General features: G+C 44.3%; 1 protein-coding gene across 2 annotated transcripts; it reads left to right on the top strand.

Moving 5' to 3' along the window:
• The first annotated feature begins 8,492 nt into the window (after positions 1-8,492).
• Positions 8,493-19,059, top strand: LOC149305684 (CYFIP-related Rac1 interactor B-like). Of its 2 annotated transcripts, none has more exons than XM_089477323.1 (10): positions 8,493-8,565; positions 12,261-12,382; positions 12,649-12,754; positions 14,037-14,173; positions 14,474-14,551; positions 16,081-16,197; positions 16,575-16,654; positions 16,940-17,066; positions 17,795-17,865; positions 18,996-19,059. In XM_089477323.1, exons 1-10 carry the CDS (start codon positions 8,493-8,495, stop codon positions 19,057-19,059), a joined length of 975 nt encoding a protein of 324 aa, XP_089333449.1. The 2 variants fall into 2 exon arrangements, with proteins under 2 accessions (XP_089333449.1, XP_089333448.1); XM_089477322.1 differs by lacking the exon at positions 8,493-8,565 and adding an exon at positions 9,283-9,355.
• The last annotated feature ends 8,286 nt before the right edge of the window (positions 19,060-27,345 follow it).

Here is a 27,345-nt window from a genome sequence, read left to right as displayed (position 1 = left end):
AATGCAAGAGTTATTCTTTTCAGGTGCTGATCAATTTATACAGGGGTACAGCACTTTCATATCTCCCAAGAGTCCTGGTTTTTGTGGCTCAGTCCCAGATAGCAGCCCCGCTGTCCTGCTTTTGCGAGGCAGTAAGGAAAAAGGGCTTTTGGGGAGATTCTCTGACCCCCCCCCCCCCCCCCCCCGACCACCCCAGGGTGACGCAAAATCACTAGAGGTCTGTGTGGCTACCTTGCGATGCTCTGAAGCCACCCAGGAGGTGGCTTTTCCTGTAAGGTGGGTGGCCCATGCCTACTTCTGGGGGTTAGAAGCAGCCAATCAGTGGCGCGGAATGTTGTGACATGGATGGGGTTGGAAGCTGCAGCTATGCAGCTTCACCCTATGGTAAGAATCCCCTCCTCCTTCTCAATTTGAACAAAGCATATGAGAGTATTTACAAAGTACTTGTTTGCGTTGTTCAGGGGTCTCCCTGCGCCCCCGAAGTGTCCCTTTAAAGAATATGCGGGCTGTTACTTTTATTTTTATCAGGGCATTTTTGGTATTCTGATCGATAATAGAAGTAGAATCCATCTTTGATATTAAATGCCAGCTCTTCTCCTTTCTTCGTGTTCTTCTGACGCTTCCGGATTTCTGTCACAGCTTTAAGATCGGTAGCTGGATGCGGAAGAAGCCCCTGCAACGGCTGCCTTAACCGGTCACCCGGTAACTTAGCAGGAGGTGAGAGAAGACTTTAAACGAGGAGAAATAATCATGTAGATCCCTTTACCCACAGGTATAGATTTGTATAGTAAATTATTTTAACACCGTTCCATGGGTTCATTTAGTGTATGGAGCTGTAGGATGATGTTGAAAAAGCCACAGTCCCATTGTACAGCGTTGTGGAATATGATGGCGCTATATAAATCAATAAATGAATGATAATAGATTGCCGTCTTCTGCCATCTAGTGGCGGTGCTTTTGTACTGCACAATTCCAAAGATTTTTAGTGGAAACAAAGTAACCAATATCAGTTGTTATACTGCAAACCAAGATTATTCCTCCCCATGAAGTATTTTCCTCTTTGTTCCTGTCCCTCTTGCCTGGCAGATGGTTTGTCCCGGCAACTGCTTAACTTAATGTGGTGTTAATCAATTATGTAGTGAGATGCAAAATGTAATGGTTAGGAAAAGCAGCAGATCCTCATTAGCCTATGTTGTTAATGTAGGGCGACAAAGATGTCACTGATTCTGGGGGCAGTTTACAAAAACATTTTGTGCTCGAAAGGAAAGTAAATACCGTATTTGCTCAGTTATAAGACGACCCTCCCCAAAATTTGAATATAAATTTAGAAAAGAAAAGGCCTGAATACAAGACTTATATGTGCCTATATGCCACTCTGCCGCCTCGATATGCCTTTTAACCCCCATTATGCTGCTCCGCCCCAGATATGCCTTATACCCCCTATATGCCACTCTGCCCCAGATATGCCTTTCAACCCCCCTGTATGCCACTCTGCCTCAGAAATGCCTTATGCCTGCCTATATGCCACTCTGCCTCCATGATATGCCTTTTAACCCCCATAACTCCACTCTGCTCCCCCAGAAAAAAAAAAATAGCTGGGGGCACAATTTTCCATTCTTGCCTCGGGCGGAAAAGGAGTTGGCTACGGCTCTGGCTAAATACCATGACAGTGTCAGCGCTGGAGCTTACTGGTGGTTAATAGATCACACACAGGGAAATGTTTGGCGGGACGCACCTCCGTCACATAAAATAGCTGGGGGGGGTTATGAGAAGGGGCAAACGCATATTTGCCTGGGGGGGGCACCTTGACAATTTAAAGGGAACACGCAGCCATCATATGCATTAACGTGTACATGACGGATGGAGAGTCCCTTTAATGGCATTTGGTTCCCATCTACGCGGAGCTGGTCCCCATTGCTGACATAGTGGCCTTGGCGCAGCATTTTGGGGGTAATAAAGACTATCTGACTGGGATGTATACGAAGAATCAAAGGACTGTTAAATATGATGTCACTGCCTTGCAGCCCATACCGGAAGTGACATCACATGTCATAAAATCAATTGCTCTGTTTCTTTTGCTTTGATGCATACACGTACATTTGCTTTTGTGAATAAGAGGAATAGACTATAACTGCTTTTAAAATCGGAAAATTAGCAAATCTGCCTTCAGAAACCTAATTCTTTATCCAGGCAAAGTCAGATGCGGGGATGCTGGGCGACGATGGGTTAATAAAGCCATTGCGTTTCTAATACGAAGCCTTTGATGTGCGATTCAGCTCAGCGGCGCATCCGTTCCCGCTCGCTGTTCCACGGTTTGTAGCTGCACGCACGGCGCGGGAAGAAATTGCGGTTGCCATGGCGCCCGGTGGAATCTGCATGGTACCGGAGCGAGGGATGAGGGCCCCCGCCGCGTATAATCAGACCCGTGAATGAGCTTCGGCCATGGGCTGTTAACGCGAGCCGCGGGGGGGATTTCTGCAGCACATTTTAGGATAAGGCTGTGATTTATTTATTTTTTATAATAGCGTAAAAGCTCACGGAGGAAGCCCATGTAGCTGACATAAGAAGGGGTTAAATTCTAAAAAATATACCAAATCTAGCCGTGCGTTTTTGCCCCATGCATATCATTCTGTCGCTATTCTGCTCCAGTGTGTCTTCATTTTATTGTCAATTTGTGTAATTTGATTTGTTAATTTACACTGCCCCCCCTCTATTGTAACAGCGCTACGGAATCTGCTGACGCTATATAAATGTAATTAAAAGAATGAGACTTTAACTCCTCCCCCTGTGTCTACCAGACTTTCTGCACACGCTCAGTATAAGTTCCCGGAGCAGCAGCCAATCGCATGCAAGTTAGCAAAACGTCAGTGTTGGGATAGTATGCATGCGATTGGCTGCTGCTAGTCCCTTTTGGGTAGAATGGGACGGCTACTGGGTACGTGCAGGAAGTGTACGCACGAGCACTTCCCTTTCAGCCGAGGCAGCTGGGGGGCGGAGTTAAATGACACGCGGAACATCAAAGCAGCCATTATATTCGTGGGATATTGTGACGCATCCCCTTTAATTGTTTTTGTAACGAGCGGCGTGTTCTGTAACGATGTCTGTCTGTCTTCCAGATCAGGGAGCCAAAGTACCAGCACTGGTCGAAGGTAAGAATCATCCTCTTAACAGCATTGGGGGAGAAGTATATTAACCCTTTGATTACCTTGTTTTGTAAATGCCATCATTCATTCGCCCGCTCTGCGTAAATGCAGAACGTGAAATGAATGAAAGCGACGGCCCCGTTTTCTTAGTGGATTGTATTTTTGCACGTGTTTTGTAGATTCCTGGCTGCTTCTTGTTTAGACGGAACTACCTTTCACCTTTTAATAACCTGAAATATATGTCGGGCTCTGTCAGCTAAGTGCTTCTTCAGCCTTTATCTGGTCGGTTTTTAAGCGAAGCCCCCACAGCTCTTCAGCGCTGGTTTACTTTGTGAATTATGGCACGTCTCAAGAGAACACAACATTTTGTGCGTTATATGGACCAAAACCGGCTTATCGCCCCCTGCCTTCCGTCCTCCAAAAATCCCTCAAAACCCACTTCTTAAGGATGCTTACAACATCGCACATTAACGGCCCCCATATTCCTTTAGCTCACTTCCCCAGGCCCTCTCCTGCGGTAATTATACCAGTGCGGCTGCTCCATCCCTAACAGCGACACTTACACCTTTTACCTATTGTGTGATACACCCTAAAGCCCTCTAGATTGTAAGCTCTTTGAGCAGGGCCGTTAAAAGGGACTTGGCTCCAGTTGAATGCAGCTAGTGAGGGGCTGGTTGGGTGTCGGCGAGCAATGTTTGTGCCATCATATACCCAACACAGATTCCAACCCCAATAATGAAAATGCTGATAAATCCCACGGCCATTTTTTATTATTAACAAGTGAAGCAGAGCACGGGAGATTTATTATTATTATTTATTATTATCTGTACAACGTTGGGTGGTAGTAGTTGGACAACAGGTGGTCCTTCTCAGCTCATTTCATGGAAAACATGGACAATGTCATCAACATCAACCTCTGGAGGTTTCATGAAGAATTCTTCACTATGGCAGGAATAATAATAATAATAAAAGCCTTGAGCCCCTTGGGTCCCTCATTCCATCGCCTTCCCACCCCAGGACTAACCCACAACGTAGTAGCGTAATGGAAATCCAGTGTATGTTTGCTAGAAAAGACCACCCGGGCCTCTGTAATTCTCATTACCCTGCGACTGGCTTTTGGAGCTGGATGTTACGGATGCTGAGCCCTCTGTGAGCATATTGGGGGTCCTTAGGAACCCTTCTGGAAGGATAAGACAAAACGATGGACAGAGGAGCCGACTGCCTTTGCTCCTCCATACATACTGCCAGCCAGCACTACCTACCACTTTGGCCAAGAGGAACCACTTCTAAGTTTGTCTTCGAAGTAGAAGAACAAGAAAAATAGTACCAGCTCAGCCCGCGCTACATTCATTTAAACTCCGCTACTGCCCGACTCTCGAGCTTTTGTGTACATAAGGTCTGAAACTTCAATGCGCCGTTCCAACTATTCTACGCTTTTATATCAAATGCAGAATTGGAAACACGTTTATAGCAGTTCCTAAATCCCCAAGCCCTTCCCAAAAACAATTCTTTAATCCGTGTAACATTTTACACCCTATATAATTGTTCAGGGAACGCTTAATTGTCACGTGACACAAAAACAGGCATTGCTGCAGAAACTTTAAAAAGCTTATTAAAAGTGTCTGTGCTGTTCTTATGTGATTAAGACTTCAGAGCTAAGAATAAAGCGACAGATCTGCGGAAATGTATTTAATTGAAATGCTAGAGAGTGCAATTAACCATTTCAGTACCCCTAGGATGCACCAGTACCTCCTTTAAAACCTGTGGCAAGAAGCCCATTGGGACGTACCAGTACAGCCTGGACTCTCCCCTGTGGGCTTCAGATCCAAAAAATCGTCGGGTGGTCTGGAAATAGAATTTGGGGTTATTATATTAAATTCTTATTGCTGCCTTCTCGCAGGCGGCCACTAGATGGCAGCATTTTGTCACAAACTCTTTGATGAAACCAGGTTATGATGTCAGAAGCTATTTGACTCTCCTACCAGTAGCGCATGTAACAATTATGATGTGCGTGGAATTGGACAAAATAGAAGCCTATTTATATTTTCAGCGGCTTGTTTTTGAAACTCTTAGCTTGATCTTTCGTTTCAGCGACTACCGGAATCCATGCATGGCTGTAATGACATAACCTTTTGCCGAAAGTGATTCAAATGTTTCAGCTTCAAATAAAATAGCATTAAAATATCCCTGCTCCTGAGGAATAATAATATATTAATGCATGTAAGGTCGGAGCTTTGCATGGCTCCTGGCTACATCGCTGGATCAGCAGACCCGAACACTTGTATGGTGATCCCATTACACCGGTCGGATTATGGATAATAAATGTGCGTCCGGCAGTATAGCGGACGTAATATCTTGGTATAACCCCCACCCCCACCCCCCGATGACTCTTGTTTTATTTAACCTCCTCTCTTGTAGCTTTTTTTTTTTTTTATGTCGGGGACCTCGTTCCGTTAATCTCGGGATGGGGGGTGTCACCCGTCTTGCAGTGAGATATTACATCTTCAGGCTTGCAGGTTTAGGTTAATGTGCATCTATACGTACGCTATCTACATGCAACGTGACGATATTAACGGCCGATACCATTGTATATTTTTACAATGCAGTCCCGTTGTACAGTGCTGCGGAACATGATGGCGCCATTTAAATCCACCCCTAATGAACAGCCTGAATCTGAGTGTTAAATTAGATCTATACGCGGCACTCTTGCTGCGTCTTGCGGCGGATGACGGGGGCGACCGGCTGACCCCGCACCAGTATATCCCAGTCTGTGAAATGGGCTGTTACGATGGCGACGCAGACAGGTTAACCCACGAAAGGCTGGATGACTGCGATAAAGCTTCATACGAGCCTCCGGTGCTTTCTCTGTGCTTTTATCTTGGTGTTCTGTGCACAGTGAAGCCGCGGGGCGTCTCGCAGTGCTGCTTAGCGCCGGGGCTTTGTGGCAGTCTAGTCGGGAATCACGTCGGGGTATTTGCTTGCTGCGAGGGCATGCGTGCCAGGCTTGTTTTGGAGCGATGCGTTTGCTTTCCGCCTGTCCGGTCCCAGCACCGAACCCGTCGTCATACGTCCCCTATAAGGCTGCGGCAGAGAAAGTGATTGTAATGGGATGCGTCATTCCGTATGTCTCAATACAGATAAGTAGGTCACGTTTATAGCCGCGCGATTGGCTGTGGGGTCTCGTTCCCATAACCTGCGCTGCGGGACCTCTCGCTCTGCGCTCTCTCACCTAGATAACGGACGGTGCAATAATCCCCCCCCCCTCCCCGATGGCCATAGGAACGCCAAATGCTTCCATGTCTAAAGTTACACTTTTTAATTTATTTAAATGGCCCGTTATTTTTGTTCCTGCAAAGCAATTTGAGTCTTACGAGTAACATATCCCCCCCCCTTTCTAAACACAGGGCAGGGGGCTTCTAGCATTTATAAAGGAGCTCGCCGGCAAAAGCCGCCGTAGCTTAGCGCCCAGCGTCACGATGAATTCATCAAGAAGTCGGGAGCTGATGTTCCAAAACTCCATGGCAAGTTTTAATTAAAAAATAAAATAAAATAAAAAAAATCTATATGTGTAAATCAATTAAAATATACGTGCAAGCGATACTCTTAAAGGGGCTGCATGAGAGGTATAATATATCTGGCCGTTTGTTGACCACCTCTGATTTACAGAGACCTCGATGACTTCAGTTAGCAAGGAAGAAACTGTGTACGGTTTTGGCGGCCAGAGGTTATCCTCCTAACGTGAGTTTCTATTCTTGTCTAGATAGGAGTCGCCCAGGTGCGTCTGATTCATGGGAATGCCGTATGAGGCAGGTGGCTGCTTTTGTGGTGGAATAAAAGGACGGTATTGGTTAAAAACCACTCAGTATGGGCCTTTTTCCCATATATATATATTTGTATATTTTTAACACACATCTGATGTCTGTTAGTGCTATCTCTACAAATAATGCTTACTTTTCATGTATATATTTAACGGTTTAGTGTTTTTAAAGGCGCTGTTCCACCAACTTAACTCATAAATTCAGCATTAGAAACGTCTTTCCTATTGGTGAGAAATGCCCAAGTCCTTCCAGGAATTCTATAAATGAAGTCTTAGACTGGACTAGTGAACTATAGAAGTCCCGCTGCGGGGTATCCATGTTTCTGTCCAGCGATTTGGTAAATTTTACGGAATAAACTTGTGTGCATTGAAGATGACGTTGGGTTCTCCTGACCTGGATTACTGGCTGGTGATAGACTCTTGAGAAGGCCTTATGTGGGAAATATCTTAAGCATAGTCCAAGAATTATCAACCGGCTGCTTTTTCATTAAAAACACCCACCGAAAAAAAAATGATGTTCCTCGGAAGTTGGGCTCCCGAGTCATTGTTGAATTTGAGAATCTCAAGCCAGGAGAATTCTTGAAAGAAGTGGTTGAGCTTAGCTGGATGCACCCAAGATTTAGTTGGATCGTACCCTACCCCGGGTACTAAAGAACGAGGTCTATGAATGAAGCCTCACATAGGCATTGTGGTGGAACTAAGAATTCTGAGGATGAAGACTACTGTCGATAACGTTGCTTTTGGCCTAGGAGAACCTTAAGATTGTTTTGGACCATTTCCTCCTCTTCTCTGACCTTCTGATTCTTCTAGATCCGACACTCTCGTAATCACTACTGCTTAGCTGTGTCTGGTGTGGCCAGTACCCTGTATTTTAATAATCTAATGGACACACAAAGCAGACATTACAATTAAGTCAAGCAGCCGTGGACCGCGGAGTGTCAGAAGGGTTAGAAGTTATTCATTCATTCGCAGAGCGGGTGGTGGAAAAGTGCGTTGTCTTTCCAGAAGACGCTGTAGAGGTTAATGCCACCAGGAAATTAGGTAAGGTTTGAGGTTGCTCATCTGGTAGAAGAAGGGGCAGACCAGATGGGCCAAATGGCTCTTATCTCTATGAAGTTATGTTCCTCGCTCAATACGTTTTGCACGACAACCAAGAAAGACTAATTTAATACTTATAGTAATTAAGATTTAGACATTTTGTGAAGGACTTAGATGTACGAGACATACAACGTTTCCATTTTCATTACCAGGTCTGCTAATAGAGATCGCGATGAAGTCCACCTCATTACTTCATTCTTTTTTTTTCTTTCTTTCTTTATGTAATAACCCGACTTTTGTTTCCAGATGGGGGGGAGGGTTTGAAAGCAAAACGTTAGGACGGGCCTGCTCGCTCACATCTGCTGGCGTTTCACCCATGTGCACATGTAGGAAACCACAAGAGGGGAAGCAGTAACTAACACCCAACCCCGGCTTTCGGCTCCGATTTACTGGAAATAAATGACTGTGCCATTTTTGTTTCTAGGTTGGCTGACATGGGTAATCTCATTAAAGTGCTAACCAGAGATATAGACCACAATTCAGCACATTTTTTCTTGGATTTTGAAAGTAAGTCTCCCAGGCGCCTTCCAAAGCTGGTGTGTCTCGAAACGGTAAACCCACGCGAAACCCCCCCCCCCGCTCTCTCTATCTCCACCGCAGAGAAGACAACCCAGGGGACATCAGGTGGCAAAAACCAAAGCCACGTTTCCTGAAGGGTTGCATGATGCTTCAGTCATGAGGAGCACTTTCATTACCCCTTTTTTTTTTTTCCTCTCTCTTCCTCCAAGTACCTGTTTTTGTGATTGATTTCCTTCATTTGCAAAGTCATTGGGGGTCCTTTGTGATCAGTCGGCGGGTGCCGTTGGCGTTCCAGAAGCGACCGTGCAATGTTCCCGTTCTCAGAACCAGCAAGAACTTCCCAGACCAAATTTATCTCAGATTCGGGACAATATATGTCCACCTTTTGCACAATACATTGTGAAACGTATATTATTACTATGTCTGTAATTATTGGAAATTGCGATCGTTCTAAGCGGTTCCCTGAAGACAATACATTGCACGGAACCCTGGCTCAACTCGGAACCCGCCACGAGAACATGTTTCCAAGTGAATGTTATTAATATGTCTTATTCATTACTGCAGGTTCTATTGGGAATGGAAATGATGGGGTGTCTTCTCACTCCTCCCCTTCCCCCCCATTTAATCCTACTGTATTTCAGGGTGTCTCTTTTCCGTCTCGTAAAGACGTGTTCTGTCTCTTCTTGTCTCGACAGGTACCTTATCATGGGGAACCTTCTTAAAGTTTTGACTTGCACAGACCTTGAGCAGGGGCCAAATTTTTTCCTTGATTTTGAAAGTGAGAATCTGATTTTATCTCTGTGTCCCTCTCCGCCTGCCGTAGACTGCGCTCGTCCGTCTGCATCAGCGTTTCTCTCGCCTCTCCTTGTCGTGTGTTCTATTAACGCTCAGAACCATCAACACTTCTGTTACGCGGGACAAAGATTAATCTTACACGCTTTTGGCGCACCCCACACCTTTTAGTGTAAAACCACTAAAAAAAAGCACATTTACAACCCGTAAACACGTAAAAGTCATTAAACGTTACACTACCTTATTAACTAAATTATGTATTATGGGGGGTAGATTTCTTCTAGAATCTCATTTACCTGTACATTGTTCAGGGCCGATTCCGTCATGATGTATAGTCGAGGTGCAATCTCTGCAGCATCCCCTGCAGAGCGTCTCGTTAATGAATGAACGCTAGTTTTAAGCGCCGTTAATGCGATTTCGTCTCCCACGGAAGCTGTTGATGGTTCTGCTTTTCTGTAACAAAGTTTATTTCCGCCTCATCACCCGTTTATTGGGGTGACTCTCAGTGGCCTCGTATTAACCCTTGTGTGTCCGTGAGCATGTAGTCGGAGAATATAACGTGACTTGTCTGCTTGCATGCTGGGCGCTTTGCTGCTTTTATTGCGCTTTGTGCCGACCCCAAACTTTCCGCAACTTCCTTCTGCATAGAATTTGATGTCGGGAACCCTTAATAACGGTAAAGCCTCGTAGGGTTTTGACATAGAAGGAACGTCCGAGGGCTCCGGGTGAAGCACCGCATTTAGACACGCCCCTTTCTCCACCCATTTCCCCATACAATCTGAATGTTAGCGGCTAGCCTCGCCCTCAACGTTATTGCCCCATCAATAACACCCACTGGCGTTAACAGAACCACCCTCCCACATCTCAAAGAGGTATATATAAATACCCCATCTATTCATCTGGTTTTATTACACTTTGCAGCCAAGGGGACCAGTGGAAGACCTGTTTTGGCTGTAACAGAATGTATTTTCCATACTGTAAAGACTCCGTCTTAGATTCAGGAGCCGTATGCCTAGTCCGTGGATGTTTAAATTCCCTTACTGCATTGCTCTCTACCACTTTCTCTGGGAGACTGTTCCACTTTTCTACTGCCCTCTCAGTGAAGTAAAACTTCCTTACATTGCATGTAACCCTCTAGTTTTAGATTAGGGCCTCTTGTTTCTAATATTTCTCCCTTTGAAATACCGGCGGGGAAGCCTTTTTATAACCGACTTATGTTGAACTTTGCATGTTGGCTGCTGCTGCCCCCCCCTGCTAAATGTGCATCTCCAGGGCCCCTCTTCATTCATACGCCGCATTCTTGTGCATTTGCTCAGAACGTCTGCCTCTGTCCCTCTCTTCCTTTATTTGCTTTGTGGTATTCTCGAAACGTGCAGAAACTTTAGACGGCTCAAAATCAAGATTTGTCACGGAGTGTAAGCTCTTCTGGACAGTTTTACTATAATAATATCACGGCCCACAGGAGGCCCGCCCCATACAGATTCATCAGTTAAGAATTTTGTGCATTTTGAACATTGAAAAAAATAAATATATATATTAAAGTTTTTTAAAGTTTCTTCATTTTAGATCAGCACGAAAGGCCTGACTTTTTTTCTTAGACTATTTTAAAAATGTAAAAAAAAGTTTTAGCCATCATGTCATCTCCCAGCAAGTTTATTTTTTTTTGGAATTTTACTAATCGTGCCTAAAATTGTTGGTATTCAGAGAGGCTCCATTCACAGCTGTCTATTCCCAAGGGAGAGTCAGCCTTTCAGTCAAAAAAAATCCCTAAAACTAAATAGGGACAGCTTACCTTTGAGGCCCCCAGCGTTTGTCCAGTAAGAGCCCCTCAGCAGTTGTAGGTAAAGGTGCGCACAGACCTCTCATCTCGCGATTCCTCCGGATACTGCGCCAGATATGACATCATACCCCAGAGCCTGACATCAGATGGCGCACAAGCCCAAAGGAGGAGTTGCAGGCGGAGAGGTATCTGCCACCGCCGTCCGGACCTCCCATCTTGCTATACTACCCGGGAGGTAGGGGGGCTAACCTGGGGGTGTCCATAATTACTGGGCGATATCCTGTCCCCCCAAGCAGCCGTAAATACAGCAGTCCTCATGCAACAAGTCTTGAGTTACACCTGATCTAAAAGTTCTGCGTCGTATCGACTCCTGTTTAATGCATGGAGGTTTTAATCTGTGGTTACCCACCTATGTTTCCATCTACATAGCAGTCTTCAGCAGCTTCCAGGATTTACAGGGTTAAACTAATGAAAAATATCAACATTATAGATTATATATATATCTATATATATATCCATGAACACAAAGGACCTACAATTCTACTCAAATAATTCCAATTCCAACCAGAGAGAGGCATCCCGTGGCACTGCAGTGGATACAGACTACAGGCACGATAAGGCAGTGCATTGTGGGAGTTGTAGTTCTCTCTAGTGCAACGGCTTGCCTGCTCCCAATCGTTCATCATTAGACGCAAATCTCTTAAAAATGTAATAAAAAAATCCTTATGGGAAATGAATCTTTTTTTTTTTTTTATGTTTTATCCACAAAGACCCCAAATGAGTATATCATTGTGTGCAGACCCCCCCTCCGTGAACTATCAGTCCATTTCATTGCTTGTTATTGGATGTCCTGCATTCATTGGCCAGCATGTACCGAATATATATTTATTAATATTGACATGCCTTTATTATGCTCCTTGGGGTAGTAGATGCCCACTAATAAATGTGACTTTTTTTTTTTATTTTTTATTTTATTAAATACTGGTATTTTCTGCTAATATTTTTACAGTAAGCTATTTTAAGGTACTGGTACAGTTGCTTGCCTTGTTCTTTAATGCATGTAACCGGAGCCTGGTATATTTAATATTATAATAAATCTCATGCCGTTTAGATGCTCAGCCTACAGAATCAGAGAAGGAGATCTATAACCAGGTGAATGTGGTGCTAAAGGACGCCGAAGGAATCTTAGATGACTTACAGTCCTACCGAGGAGCAGGACACGAAATCAGAGAGGTAACACCATGCCCCCGTAAAACTTGGGGGGACCCTAGAGTAAAGCAGATAAGCTTAATCTATTTTAAACGGGTTGTGGGGGGATCTCTATTTGCCCGGTGTAGATATGTGACCTTGCAAATAAAACACCAAAAAGCTTCGGACGGTGGCCCAACATATCTGCCTGCTTACTAACTACGTTTTATAGAAGAATAATTTAAGTACTGGATCAGGTAAAGCTTCTTCCATGTAACTATTTTTTTTTTTAATATTCTTCCTTTTTAAAGGCCATCCAACATGCTACTGATGAAAATTTACAAGAGAAAGCGTGGGGGGCCGTGGTCCCTCTAGTAGGCAAACTAAAGAAGTTCTATGAATTCTCTCAAAGACTTGGTAAGTCCCAGAGCTGTTCCTTCTACTAGTACCGCTATATACCCATATATATCTATATTATATATATATATTATATATATATACTGTAAGCTCTAAGAATATATCGGTCGAAAAGGGCATCATTGGCAAAATGCTGAAATAAAAAAAAAATAGGCCGAAAATAATCATCCGCAGGGGCTGGGCTGCTTACCTGCGCATTGGTTGCACAGTGTGCAAGCAGCATCTTGGCCAGGAAAAGCAGGAACCCAGCAGATTCACATAAATGCACATCACGTGACTCAGCTCCGTTCCTTCTTCCAATGTGGGCGGGGCCAGATAAGTTGTTCGAAAGGAAGCAGCAGGGCCCCTGCGGTAGTCTGCCAGTGAGAGATCTGCGGTTCAGGTAAGGGGGTGGCGGAGTGTGTATGAACAAGTATGTGTTATTAAGAGAATGGATGAGTATCTGTAAATGAGTAGATCAGTGTGTGTGGCATGGCATAGGGAGCCTGTAATCACACTCCTATCATGCCCAGGTTCTAGCATGTGCTGGCTACCTGGGCATGATAGGAGTGTGATTGCTGTTAACAATTATATATATTAGGGCTGAAACAACTAATCGATAAAATCGATGATTGATAATGAAAATCGTCAACGATTTTCATTATCGATTAGTCGAATCGATATTTATCGATTATAAAGAGTTTTTTTCCAGAGCAAATGCTCTTAAAAACTCCTCTCCTTATATAATCCGACCTCAAACAGAGATCGGATTATAACACTAGAATCCAGATTCCCCTCACTGTCGGCCGGTGGCTGTCCGTGCGATGCGCACAGACAACTTCCGCCTCTCCCCTCCACTTCATACAACCCTCTGACTCTCCCCCCCCCCTCCCATACATCACTCTGCCTCTCTCCTGACTCCCTGGTACTTGGTGAACCTCCGTTGCTGACAGGCACTTTCAGTGCAGCTTCATAGAAGCCTCAGCGTAAGTGAAGGGCAGTAACGGAGGCTGTCTGTGCACATCGCGCAGACCCCCACCGGCTGACAGAGAATCATCCTCTCTGTCAACCGGTGGGGGTCTGCATCCCACAGACAGCCTCCGTTACTGCCCTTCACCGTACGTCGCGAGAGCGGAGCGACAACCCCGAAGCGATCCATACAGCAGAATACACGCGCTCTTAATGACGTAAGAAATAGGCAGGATAAAGTCTCGATGGGGGTACAGACTTGTTTTTGCTGAAGCCGTGAGAGCTCCTCGTGTGTTTTCAGTACGTAACGCTCACAATCCTTTTCTCCGTTTAGAAGCGGCGCTCCGCGGGCTCCTGGGAGCTCTCACCAGCACTCCGTACTCCCCGACACAGCACCTGGAGCGGGAGCAGGCTCTGGCCAAGCAGTTTGCCGAAATCCTCCACTTTACCCTCCGATTCGATGAGCTAAAGGTAAGGGGCTCCGCGGCTTCGGAGCCACGACCTCTGTGCGTCCTTAATAGGTACTTAATACAAATACCCATCTGTACTGCTCCCCGGGTCATCCAAAGAATCCGTTGAGATCTAGTCTGCTCGAAAGGTATTGCAATAAATATAATAATTTAGCCATTCAGGGTGTTTCTCAGCGCTCTGGAAAGCATGGGGTTAATGAAAAAAGTACCTTCCATCATCCTTTTCCCCGCCGTGACATTAAACTGACCCGTGTTTATAATCCCGCCCGAAAGTGACGCAACTCTCGATGATTTTTTCCAGATGACGAATCCCGCCATACAGAACGATTTCAGTTATTACAGAAGAACCCTGAGCCGCATGAGGATTAACAACGTTCCCGTAAGAGAACTTGTCCAGAAAATATGTATTTAGCCGAAACTTTTCGCCTCGGTGGTATATACCACCCCAGACAGCGTGTGTTTCTGCCTACCTTTCTTAACCCCTTCACTACCGCAGTGTTTGCCATATGTCGGGTGTTATTCCCCTTTCCTGTGTAAAATATATATTGGGTTTTTTCAAGGAGAAAGAGCTTTCTTTTGATACTATAGTTAGTGTTAGCTGAAAGTTCGGTATGAGTGAAAACTAGAGAAAATAGGATATATGTATACTTTCTTCTCCAAATCCGCACAAAATTAATTAAAATCGCACAAAATACAAGTCAGGTGTGCTGATCTTGGAAATACCTCATTTATACAGAATTTCCGTAATTTCCCAGCAGTTATCGGGAACATATAATAAGGTTCATTATGGTTTCAAAACTGTTTCATTTTTACATTTGGTATGCTGGGTTTGGAACTCTAATTTTAAACAAACGCTCCATTTTTATTAAAAAATGACCTACACTGCCTACCCAATTCCCTCAAGCCACCCACCAAATGTATAATTTTTCTATAAATTTTGTTTTTATGTAAGATCAGGAGATCAGGTGTGGAGGCAGGGGTCGAGTAAAGGGTTAAATTGGTACGGAAAGGTATCGGGGTAAAACGTATGCTCACAAGGATGGAGAGAGGCAGAAGATCAGTACTGACAGGCATGCGATCGCTGTGATTGGCTGTCACGATGGTCACATGTCTGTACTGGCTGCTCATTGGCTCTCGTGGGACTGCCTCGGATGCAAGGCATTCCCCTGAAGCGAAAGAGAGCCAAATGCGGAGCCCACCATTGTCATTTCTAATGGTCGTACCTGTATGTCGATAGGGTAGCAAAGGGCTTAATTTCCCCAAAACACCATTAATGATAGTTATTTTTCTACCCAAAAAACCCTATATATATATATATATATAGTATTATTTTGCTTATTGGTTTATATCGCACTCATTTCTTGAATCTTTGGATACACGCGATACTCTTCAAAGGTTTGCAGTCACTTAGCTGTTTTCATGGGAAACAAGGACATTTCTGGCTGTAACATAATCACAAAAGGGTTTTATAACCATCAATTAGTCTTTTATACTTAAACTTGGATCAGCAAACACAACGTGCCATTGGAACACAGGAGTGATGGGAGTGATAAAGGAGTGATGGGAGTGATAAAGGGCCATTGGCACACAGGAGTGATGGGAGTGTTAAAGGGCCTCTGTACGCCTATGAAGATTCCATTAAAAATCAGCCGTTTCCAGCTACAATAGTGATTTACAATATTAACCCCGTCTGTGCGGGATTTCTGATCCATTTCATGTTATTTTAATGGACAAAATCTGCTTTTCTTTCACAAACAAGGTGATTTCTAAGTGACTCCGTGTACTTTTCAAAGCAGTTTTGTAATTAAGGAGTAATAGTTGTTCTCTTTCTACCTATAGTGCCTCATTATATTATCCGATTAATACGTGTTATAATGTCACACAGCTAATCCTCTTTTTCTTAAACAGGCAGAGGGAGAAAATGAAGTGAACAACGAGCTGGCCAATAGGATGTCTTTATTTTATGCAGAAGCCACGCCCATGCTTAAAACCTTAAGCGACGCAACCACAAAGTTTGTATCGGAGGTAAGTCGTGCCGAGGGGTAATAAACAGTTAATCGTGCAATTTAACAGCGGATAAGAACCATTCAGCCCATCTAGTCCAAGTGAGAGCGCGCCCCCCCGGCCGTGTCTTATTCTGGATAGCCTTGAATGTCTGCACAAGTTTAAATACCCTCCCTGGATTAAAGGGATGCTCCAGCAATCACATGCACTTTAATGCATAGGATATCTTTCCCCTTTAGCCCCCCCCTGTAAATGCATGAAGGTATTCGTTAAATCCCCTCCCCCGCATCGCTGTGAAACCTTTTGTAGAGTTTTAAACACCACAACACCACATTGTTAACTAAATGTGTAAATGGTTACCGCTGCTATAATGTTCATCACGGATTTCCCCCCCACAGAACAAGAATTTACCGATAGAAAATACCACTGATTGTTTAAGTACAATGGCCAGCGTGTGCAGAGTCATGCTGGAAACACCGTAAGTAGCCTGTTTGGATTTTCCCCCCCAAACTGTTGTAGCTAAGCATTGGGGATTACTGTTACTATTGTACAACGCTGGGGAATATGATTGCGCTAAATAAATAATATTAAACTAAATATTTTTATTTTTTTTAAGTTTTTTTCTGCCTCTTTTATCCAATCTCTACATTTTCCAGTTTAGTACTAAAAATAATGTATGAAATTGGCTTTATAAATTAAAATAAGCGCAATCTGTGTATTTATGGAGTTCGGATGAATTTCTGATTGTTTTGTGTTATTGCAGGGAATACAGGAGCAGGTTTACGAACGAAGAGACCGTATCGTTCTGCCTGAGGGTGATGGTGGGGGTAATCATTCTCTACGATCACGTGCATCCTGTCGGAGCTTTCGCAAAAACGTCAAAGATTGATGTAAGTTGTTTGTCTTGCGTGTAGTATTTTTTAATTTCAGAATTCCGTTTTCCAAATCCGCCAGTGATCGTTCCTCTGGATCATGCGCTCCTTGCCCACTGTAGCCTCCCTTACCCCTGCTGGGCTACGATTTGCCCCTTGAAAGAAAAAGTTACCACATTTTCCACCGTTCCTCCCCCCCTACCCAAGGCAGCAAATAATTGGTTAAAGGTTAAATATTTGGTTTTTCACAAAAGTGGTATTTTATTTTATAGCAAAAGTATAGATCAAAAGTTATTTTGCCCCTGTATAACATCTAGAGAACTAAATCACAAACATGGCAGCCAGGCCGGTATACATTTGCCGTCATCCATGCAGTTTTATACAATTTTTCCCCAAAACCTTTATTTTACAGACAGATAATTTTTTTCCCCTACTCTGACACCACACTTAGCTGATGCTTTATGGCAATGCTAATGAAGTCCGTTCCTCCATAGACTTTCATTAGTAAAATGGTCTGGCTGTGTAATTTAAGACAGAGCCCTTCTATTGTTTCCCCCCATACAGTAGGATAAGGAGTCAGGGGGTTTGTTTTGTAGATCCAGGGCTTAGATAAGAGAGCGAGAACTTACATTGGGGCAAAACTACAAGAAAACAGCACTATTTTGTGAAAACCTTATTTTTAAGCTTTCAGTCACTTTTGTTGATGCTTGCAGTGGAATATGATTTAATTCTGTTGTTCTTCTCAGATGAAAGGATGTATCAAGGTCCTTAAAGAACAGCCTCCCAACAGTGTAGAAGGACTTCTAAACGCTCTCAGGTACGGCAGACTTTTTGCACGGGGCTAATGGCCGTGTGTTTTTTGGCCAGCCGCGCTCGCTCTCTCGATAAAGTGAATCGTGTAAATCAGACGCACGCTTCGGTTCGTCTTCATGCTCCGGTGCGTGCGCAGTGATGATAGCCGCGGTATATAGACGGGCGAGTAATAGGAAGCAGCAGCCCGTGAGGTTTCATTTCCTAATGGTAAGTGGTGGGAGCGAGGCTGGCAGGCATAGAGTTCCAGTATCCATTTCCCAAGGCCGCCCGGGGGCGAGATATAAATAACCAGTACACAGAACCATTGTGAAAGACGCCACACTCATCACACTCAGCCAAAAAAAAAAGGCCATAAATTATTTGCAAATGTACTTGTTTCATAACCAGGTCATACAGCGCTGGTCCCCCTGTAGAGAATGGATTACAACTTTCTGTAAAACATAATTAAAATAAAGTCCTTGGGTTATCGATGAGTGTTTTAAAAATGTTAGTGTTCCAGCCCCCTCCGCCTTCTGTCTTTCACCAATCAATCCATTCTGAACTCCCTCCAGATTCATTCTTGTGCCCCCTAGATCTCTTCTCTGCAAATACTCTCCCAAACGCCCCCTTCGCTCTTCTCACGTCTTCTCCTACCCCGTGCACGGGGTTAAAAAGGATAGCAAAGCATAGAGTATTACATCAGATAATATGCTGCCATCAACATCCCTTTAACCCCCGATTCTCCTCGCTGCCGCAGAATATATATATATTATCTGATATTAGACTCGCGTTATCAAATGGCAAAAAGCGCACCTCCTATTGGGTTCATTTTTTGGGATTATTCGGTACAAAGTTTTATTAATAAGGGCAGCTAAACTAAGATTATTATCATGTTTGGTCCAATGCCTGCCGTGTTGGGCACGTATGTTCCCGTAACGTGTAGGCGCCGCAGGTTGGCCAAGGAGATGGTGGAGGAGATCAGCGAGTGGGGACCTCATGGTGACTTTGGCGTCCTTTAGAGGATAACGATTCCACGGTCATTTGTTCGTTTCGTTGTCGACTGACCTGGCGAACGTATCGCTTGGCCTCCGTCATGCCTTATCAGTGACGTTCGCGTGTTCGACCTTAACATGTTGGTACTTCCATCCATCTCAGGTACACGACAAAGCATTTGAATGACGAGACTACCTCCAAGCAGATCAAGACGATGCTGCAATAACCCAGCCGATGGATTCGCCCCCGCTGCGGACAGTATTCTGCGATGACTGAGAGACACGGCGGATTTTAGTGATTCCACCTACTATTTCTCCCACCACTCTCATTATCTGCCCCCCCCGCCCATACCCTCTGCTCTCCTGCCCTCCTTTTTAAACCGTGTTCTTGTTCTTAACTAAGCTCAGTCTTTTTTTTTTTTTTTTTTTTTTGTGCCAAAATCGATGGAAAATTAAATAAATCCTTGGGGGTGGGGGCAGTTGTAAGTTTCCAAACGGACATTTCCGTGGCAGCTATTTATGCATTAGGTTACCTCTGTACGGAGGGTATTCTGTGACTTGAACTTAATATTTTTAAACTTTTTTTTTCTCTCCTCCCCCTCCCCCTGAAAGGAAAAAAAAAACAAACTAATATTTAATACAGCTTCAACTGCATGGCGGAACTGCCTATTTCTGCTGTTTAAAAAAAAAAAAAAAAAATGAAAAGAAAAAAAATGTAAATTCTTTATTTCTATTGCAGTTTTCGGTTTTGTTTTCTCTCCATGTGCAGCCAAAAGAAAAAAAAATGAGCAGAGATGTTTAAATTAACTGTGTTGTAAAAATAATTAAAAGCAAAAAAAATGGTACCCAGCACAATGATTTTTCTGAAAACTTAAAAAAAAGAGAAAAAAAATGTTTTTAGGTTGCATTTTGACTCATTTTTTTTTTGTTAAGGATGTATGTTGTGCGTTAAATCTTTGATGACTAACATTAAATAATGTGATGTGTGCGTAAATAAATTACGGATGCATGTTTATGTCAAATGGATGGCTGTTTAAAATAATAAAAATCAGCTTTCATTTTTCTAAGCGTTGCCTGGCCATTGCTTCGTGCCGCTGTGTGTGACGCGCCGTAAATTAATGTATTTAAAAACAGTTACAGTGAAAAATGGAGTATTATATACAATTCGTATCATTTATTCAGACTCCTTTCCGAAATCCCCAAATGGGGAGGAAAATAACACAGCTCTAAAACAAATACAAAAAAATGTTGGGTTTTTTTTTTTTTTTTATAAATGATGGTTGTGTTTAAATGTTTGGACATTAAAAATGTGAAATATTAGAATATAGCTTTTATGCTTTACCACTGGCCAAATCTAAGTGCGGAAAGAAGACATTTGAATGCAAGAGGAACTTCTCTGCAGAGGACAAAGACCTTTCCCCTCAAGAAGTATTCGCTTTACGCAATTTTTTTACAATAAAATATCTCAAATCCATGTTTTTTGATTCTTTGGAATCAAACTGGAAAAAAACAACTAATGAAATATGGCTTCATGTGGCTTTGGTTGAGAGGGCCGAAAAGATAACGGTATACGAGCAAAAGTATGTGGACACCTGACCCTCACACCTGTATGAGCTTGTCGGACATCCAATTGAAAAACCGTGGGTATGAATATGTAGTTGGTCCCCCCTTTGCAGCTATAAGGGCTTCCACTCTTCTGGGAAGGATTCCCACAAGATTTTGGGGGGTTTCTGTGGGATTTTTTCCCCGTTCATCCAGTAGAGCGTCTGTGAGGTCAGAGGCTGATGTTGGACGAGACGCCCGGCTCACAATCTCCATTCCAGTTCATCCCAAAGGAGTTTGATGGGATTGAGGTCAGGGCTCTGTGCGGCCGGCCAAGTTCTTCCACCCCAAACCCATCCAACCAAGTCTTTATGGAGCTTGCGTTGCATGCTGGGGCGCAGTCATGCTGGGATGGAAAAGGACCTTCCCCAAACTGTTCCCACAAAGTTGGAATCGCGCAATTGTCTAAAAGGGGCCCAAACCCTGAAGAATAGCCCCAGATCATTCTCCCTCCTCGAATTTAATAATACACCCTATGCATTTCAGTAGGTCGCTTTCTCCAAGCATCTGCCAAATCCAGATTCTTCCATCAGACTTCTACGGAAACCCGTTTCATGAAGCTCCCGACGCGCTCTACTTGTACTGTTGTTGCTTTCAGAGGCAGTTTGGGACTTTGCGATTTTTTTTTTTACATGCTTCAGAACTCAGCAGCCCCGGTTACAGCGGACCGGGCCAGATCTAGCAGGGCAGAAATTTCCCATACTGACTTGTGGGATCCTATGACAGCGCCACATTTAAAGTCACCGAGCTCTTCAGTACGACCTGTTCTGCTACCAATGTTTGTGGAGATGGCTGCCTGCGTGCAAACGGCAACAATCGTCATTCACACAAGTAATTTGTAAGAACAAAGAAAGTGTTGCCAACGGGAGGCGGGCAAGCAAAATTAGCAAATTAACCCCAAAAACTATTTAGGATGCAGAACGTATAGAAGTAATTCCGTGATTTGCACGCGATATCTCTAAGCAGCCTGCTGGGGTTTGGGGAGCCTGGAACGTTCTGGATTTCCACGAGTGTCGCTCGCACATGTGCTTTCCTTCTGTATCTGGACTATAAATAGGTCCTTGTGCCGTCCGGCTCGGGGACCCCTCGGTTCAGCCGTTTCTGATGCTCTTTCTTGCCCTGCAGTTCTCCCCGGCTGGAAATAAGCGATTATCGGAACACTTTTCTCCAAGGGGGGCCTCAGAGGGCCGAAAAACACACACACCGTGCGTCTCCTCGGCTTAACCCACGGATGGCCAGCATTGCTGAGTTTCTTGTTAAAGGGACAGTCCTACCGCCTCGCATTAATGCGTTTACGGTCGGCATTACTTTAAAATTAAAGCGAGGGAGTGCCTATATTTTCTATAAATATATATATAGTTGCCGGCACTTTTTGATTACTTTCCGTTAATAATTAACACCGGATAGAAGACTTGCTGAAGGCTGTTAGCGCATCGGATTATGTCAGGTTACAGTAATCGGGTCAGGACTTTACCCCTTGGTCCAACAGTCCAAGTTTTCAAAGGACAGTCCTGCAGCCCCCCCCTTCCCCTTTTGACCCAGTGAACTTCTGGTGTGAGCCTCTCCGGCCACCAGCTATACCCCCAAACACTGGTGTACTGATATTGTTTAGGGGGTTTTGTTACCCTAAAAGCGGTAATTATATTGTTATATAATAGTATTGCAAAAGAAGCAATGTTTGAAAGATGATCTTATCACCATAGCAACCCACAGAATGTTCCGATCAAAAGGACCGATTCATTTTTTTCCCCCCGCTACGGTAATGAGATCACTTTACAAAGTTTGTGCCAAAATCCCTTTCCCCAAATTCCTTTTTTTTTCTTTCTCTTTGTTGCATTAACCCTTTGACAGCTAGGACACAACGTGCTGAAGTGCGGAGGGGACCTCTCTGGCTCTCAGGGTGCGGGGCCACCAGGATGAACGGTGAACAGGCGTGGGTTCGCTCAGTAAACTTTTCACCCCTCTGGTGTTCAAAGAGTTAAAAAAAGATCGTTCCAAACCAGACTTTCGGATCTTTTCAGAAGAAGTTCTCACGGGACGTATAGAGGCGCATGACATAAACTTCGGAGAGGAAGGAGCCCTTTCTATATACGTACAGGCCATGTATGGTCAGAGCTCCGAGCTCATCACGCTATATACCGGCAGGAATGTACAGCTAGAACTTGGCCGGGATACAAGAGGCTCCTTTCATCCCCGAGGCAGCTGCAGAATACTATATAATCTGCGAGGCTGTCCTCTTCTTGGCCTCACGGTACCTCTCAGGCCCGCCGAGGAATGCGGCCGGGAACAGCCAGAGCTGTACAGCGAGCGGGCGTTCAGCTGATATATAATGATATTCATTCGATTACGTAAGGGAGCCGGCATTAACCTGAAGGGCTCCATGACCAGGCCCAGTTTAGGGTGAATCCTTTATACAAGGTGTTGCGGGGGTGCTAGTGTAGGAAATGGTACTGTCCAGGTTGGAGGGAGCCAATAGCAGGGTCATGAAGGGGAGGCGACAACTGGAAGTATTTAAGCTATGTCTCCTCAGGGTCAGCTCATTACAATGACTTTATTTGATTCCTCGCCCACTATTCCCTTTTCCTTTGTTGTCTTATTAAGTTTCGTTTTTTGGGGGGCAGTATAAGGTCCTCAAGATGTGTTGGCGCTAAAGCAGGAGGTAGCTGTCAAGGGCAGGGCAGGGCTAGGGACAAGTGCACTGGTCATGGGGCAATAGTGCTGGTTTTCGGCTTAATAGTGCTAAGAGGATGCCGCCGGTGATTATCTGACAACCGACACACCTGGGAGTCTTAGATGTGATGACAGCAGTGAAGAATAGAAAGCCGTTGGCTCCAGACTGTGTGTCCCCGACAATCTCCCTCTTCTCCTTGAGACCTTGACATAGGGGCAAAAACCCAGAGACCCACGGCCAGACACTGAGAGTTCCCAGTTGTGGTTATCTGGAAACTCCAGAACGTGAAGTACTGGACAGAGGACACTGGCGTGTCTGCTCCTTGTGGAATGATGCTGTCTGTTGTAGAACATTTTGTGCAGCGGGAATATATTTGGGGTAAAATATTGGCCACCTTCCTGTAAATTAGAGTACTAACCTTCCCCAGATAATCTATAACATGATTACAGAAAACATTAGGTGTATATACTCCTAAAACGCATCTGGAGGACATTTGATGGCATCGTGGTCATTGTGGTCACTTCCACCAGCCTACCCTTTATCCCTTCATGCTCTCTGGAGCCCGGAGTGGAGCTTTTCTCCGCGTGTTTCCGGTTCTGTGCTGGTTATTCTGTTTTTTTTTACTTTATAAAGTGATTTCCAGCAGCAGCGCGACCTGTTTCTGCTTATCCGAGGCTAGCGGAGGCTTTCCAGAACCTGAAAACAGCTTCCCTGCGACGTTCAGGATACTAAGTCCTGATATTTATAGGCCACGTTTCAGAGTGTTAACAGAATGCTGGCGGGGGTCCCAAACTATTACAGTAATGGCAATAAAGAAGTGACGCACCGCACAATACTGCTGGTGATGGAGTATACCGTACTTGCAAATACTAATTCCCTATTCATACCGCCCAACTGTCCTTTCTTATGAGAGCCAGTCCCTGTTAAAGCCCCAAATCCCTCTGTCCCATTTCCCTCCCCCGATGTCCTTCAGGTTCATGATATTATAGATGTTTTAGATGTCATACTTTGTTTTTCAGAGGCATCGGACCTCGTTGCAGAGATCAGAGGGTATAATTATACTTTACGGATTCTTACAGCTCCGGTAGAAGCTGCTTTAAAGTTCTAAGAACCTGGAGTCGCTAAAACTCCACCATCTGCGTGCTTAACCGTTGGCAGAAAGCCGAGCGTAAAAATATTTCCATCTATTTAAAAATCGTCAAAAACCCCATAACCTCATTAAGAAGCCACCGAGTGAAATAAGAATAGTTATCGTCCTGAAGATCACACAATCGCGACTCTTGATGGGCCGTGAACTTTCTGAATGAGTGGACCCTGAATAATAGCCTATTGTGAAGATTCTATGTAGTGACTTGCCTCAAGTGTTAACCAAATGGCTCTGATACCAGTCCTCATGGAAAACTTTACTTGTCATTATTTAAAGATACACTTAATTGGGTCACCTCCATTCAAGCAGGGATATCAGCCATGACATATAGGTAGCAAAAGCACCGATTGGGAGTCGTAGATATGATCAGAGCAGTGTAAAATACAAAATAATCAGCTCCAGACTGTGTGACCTTGAGAATCTGCCCCTTCACCCTAAGATTGGGGCAAAAACCCTGAGACTCTAGGACAAACCCTGCCAGTTCACAGGTATGGCTGTGAACACCTTTAATTAATGATAAGGGTAGGTCAATCAACGTGATTACAGCCCAGATGGCCCAAGGGATTGGGGACCAATGGCACTGGGGCCTGGTGGTCACTTTTTTGGGACCTGGTGGCCTCATTGCAAGCATGGTGTGCAGTTTGTGAGAGGAGCATTAGGTGTTTCACCTAGAGGCTCCGGGTAAAGTGCCGCTTTCCCAGGGTCTCTGGGTCGCTATGGGGAAAACTCCAGGTCCCTTCCAACAATGGCGTGTGTGGCTAGCCCTCTGTATATATTTACTTGCAATCTTAGAAGGGAAGTGAATGCTGTTTTCTTAACCAATACTGTCGTTTTTCTACAACCTCTGCTCCCGAGGGCCCCTGTTATTATTGGTTTTCAAGATATATCCCCATATTTCCAGGGGGCTGTTGAAGTTGAGATGCTGACCTACGTGAGATGATGCCAGGGAGATATTAAAAACCTGGACTCCATCATCCTTGAGGAGATGAGATGCTGACTATCGTTTTACAAACCTGTGATGTGGTCCAGAATGGGAAGTCAGGAACTGTCAATTATTTATTCCTACTCTTCAAATTAGAAAGGCTTTGCCGGTGAATTCACCAAGTGCTATAATTTAATCAGAAGCGCTCATGGGAACTCACCAAGATCTGTACAACGCGGCCGCCCCTTTTGCCCCATTGAAGTCATGGCCCTGATGTGGGATACAGGGTATAAATGACTTTTTGCCACCGCGTGCCGAGTAGGCAGAATATGAATATAATTTAATAAATAATGATTTCATATCGTGAAATATTTCTGTTGGTTTAAAGTAAAATGTAATCCCAATTCACCGTCTGGAATCAAACCCATAATATTTTTATTGCCACTAGATGGCAGTGCAGCGCCACCCGTGCAGCCAACAGACACTATTACAGCCTGTTTCATCATCGAGGGTTTTATTGCAGCAAATGTTTATTATGAGGTCATCGTGAAAGTGAGAGCATAAAAATAAATATGTTTGTTTTACAAATCATTCAGCTTCCAATTCTAAAATCAACGACCAATACAACAGAATTACAGAATAAGTTGGTGCTTTATAATTTTTTTCATTATAATAGGGTCTATTATTATTTTTTTTATTTAAAATATTTGAAATTTGCTATGCCAGCAGCATTTGTCACTTTTCCTGCCCCCCCCCCAGCTACTTTGCTTGCAAAAGTGGTATTCTGGTCTTTGAAAGATAACCCCCCCACCCCCAAGGTTTGCCCTTCATGGTGCCAAAAGATGTATGGACAGGGTACCAAGTAACCCCTAACATCCTGCGCTGTAAAGGAAAATGTTGCAAGTACTTCAAATGCCCTTTAACTAGATTGTAAGCTCTTTTGACCAGGGCCCTCCTCACCTTTTGTTTCTGTAAGTCCAAATTGCTATGTGATGCACTGCTTATCATGTCCTGTTAACCCATTGTACAGCGCTGTGGAATATGATGGTGCTATGTAACTAAATGAATAACTAATAATAATAAACAGGCATTATCCATACTTTTTTCATAGCGGTTTGTAACGCGCTTATTTTTTTAACGAGTCCTTTTTTTTCTAAACCCTCCAATATTCCACTTGAAGAGCAATATTTAACTCTTATAGTGCCAGCTACAAACGCTCGGGGGGGGGGGCATGTGAAAAGAATACGTTTCCTCGTGTGTTGAAGTCCAGTAATAATGGGTTACAGTTTATTTGGGAACATTACATAAATCTTTGCACACAGATGGAAGCAGAAACCCACACGAGGCCATAAATCTTGCGGCGAAGTCTCACCTCCTCTGTGGGAAAGTCGTTTGCCGGCTCCAGATCGCTGTTTTAATGATATAATACGGCGATGTTGAAAGTGCCGGAAAATACTCGTGTTTGCGTAATGCGTGCAGCCTGAGTACGGCGAGTAAGCGAGGCGGAAACAAGCTGCCGTGCGCCAGAGCGTCAATCAGCTCCAAGTGACTCCATAGAATGCAAAGGAACACAGAATCTGCCGGCAGATCAGACCCGTTCTTGGTTGCAGGGTATTAAGAGGATAGATTATACATATCTCTGGGTGGAGGGTGGTGGTGGGGGGATGTAGTGAACAGTTAAAACCAGAATAAGACGGGGAGAGCGCCGACAATCCCCGCAGCGCTTCTTACAGTCCCTACTTTAAAAGGGTCTGACAAAAATAGAACAGACAGACAAAGCGATATGCTAGGTAAAGACGACTCGGCTCGGGTGGGGGGGGGGGGTATCTCAAATAAATGTATTGCTAACCTTTGCAGCAGAGATTAAAACTATCTCTATTCACCTGCGGCCAGAGTTAGCACCAAACATACGAACTGGGCATCCCCGCTCCCCAAACAAACCTTTCTCCTTCCGCCCAGGCCTAAGGAGAGCCTGCGGTGGGCTTAACGTCTTTATAATACAGGCCGTTCTCCATCAGGAGGACTGTAGTGAAGTCGGTGAAATGAGAGTGTGACAGATTATATTCTTATCTATAGGGCACCCTGGAGTTGAGAAACCCCTATACAAGGGTTCTGTGCCCAATAGGTAGCCCTCAACACCTGCCATAGGCTACAAATCCCATTAAGTCAAC

The sequence above is a fragment of the Sceloporus occidentalis genome, unplaced genomic scaffold, assembly GCF_023333645.1.
Source record: "Sceloporus occidentalis isolate IW3139 unplaced genomic scaffold, rSceOcc1.0.p SCAF_11, whole genome shotgun sequence".
Classification (NCBI taxonomy): domain Eukaryota; kingdom Metazoa; phylum Chordata; class Lepidosauria; order Squamata; family Phrynosomatidae; genus Sceloporus; species Sceloporus occidentalis.
The sequence above is the reverse complement of the archived record's forward strand: the minus strand, read 5'-3'. Positions and strand labels throughout refer to the sequence as shown.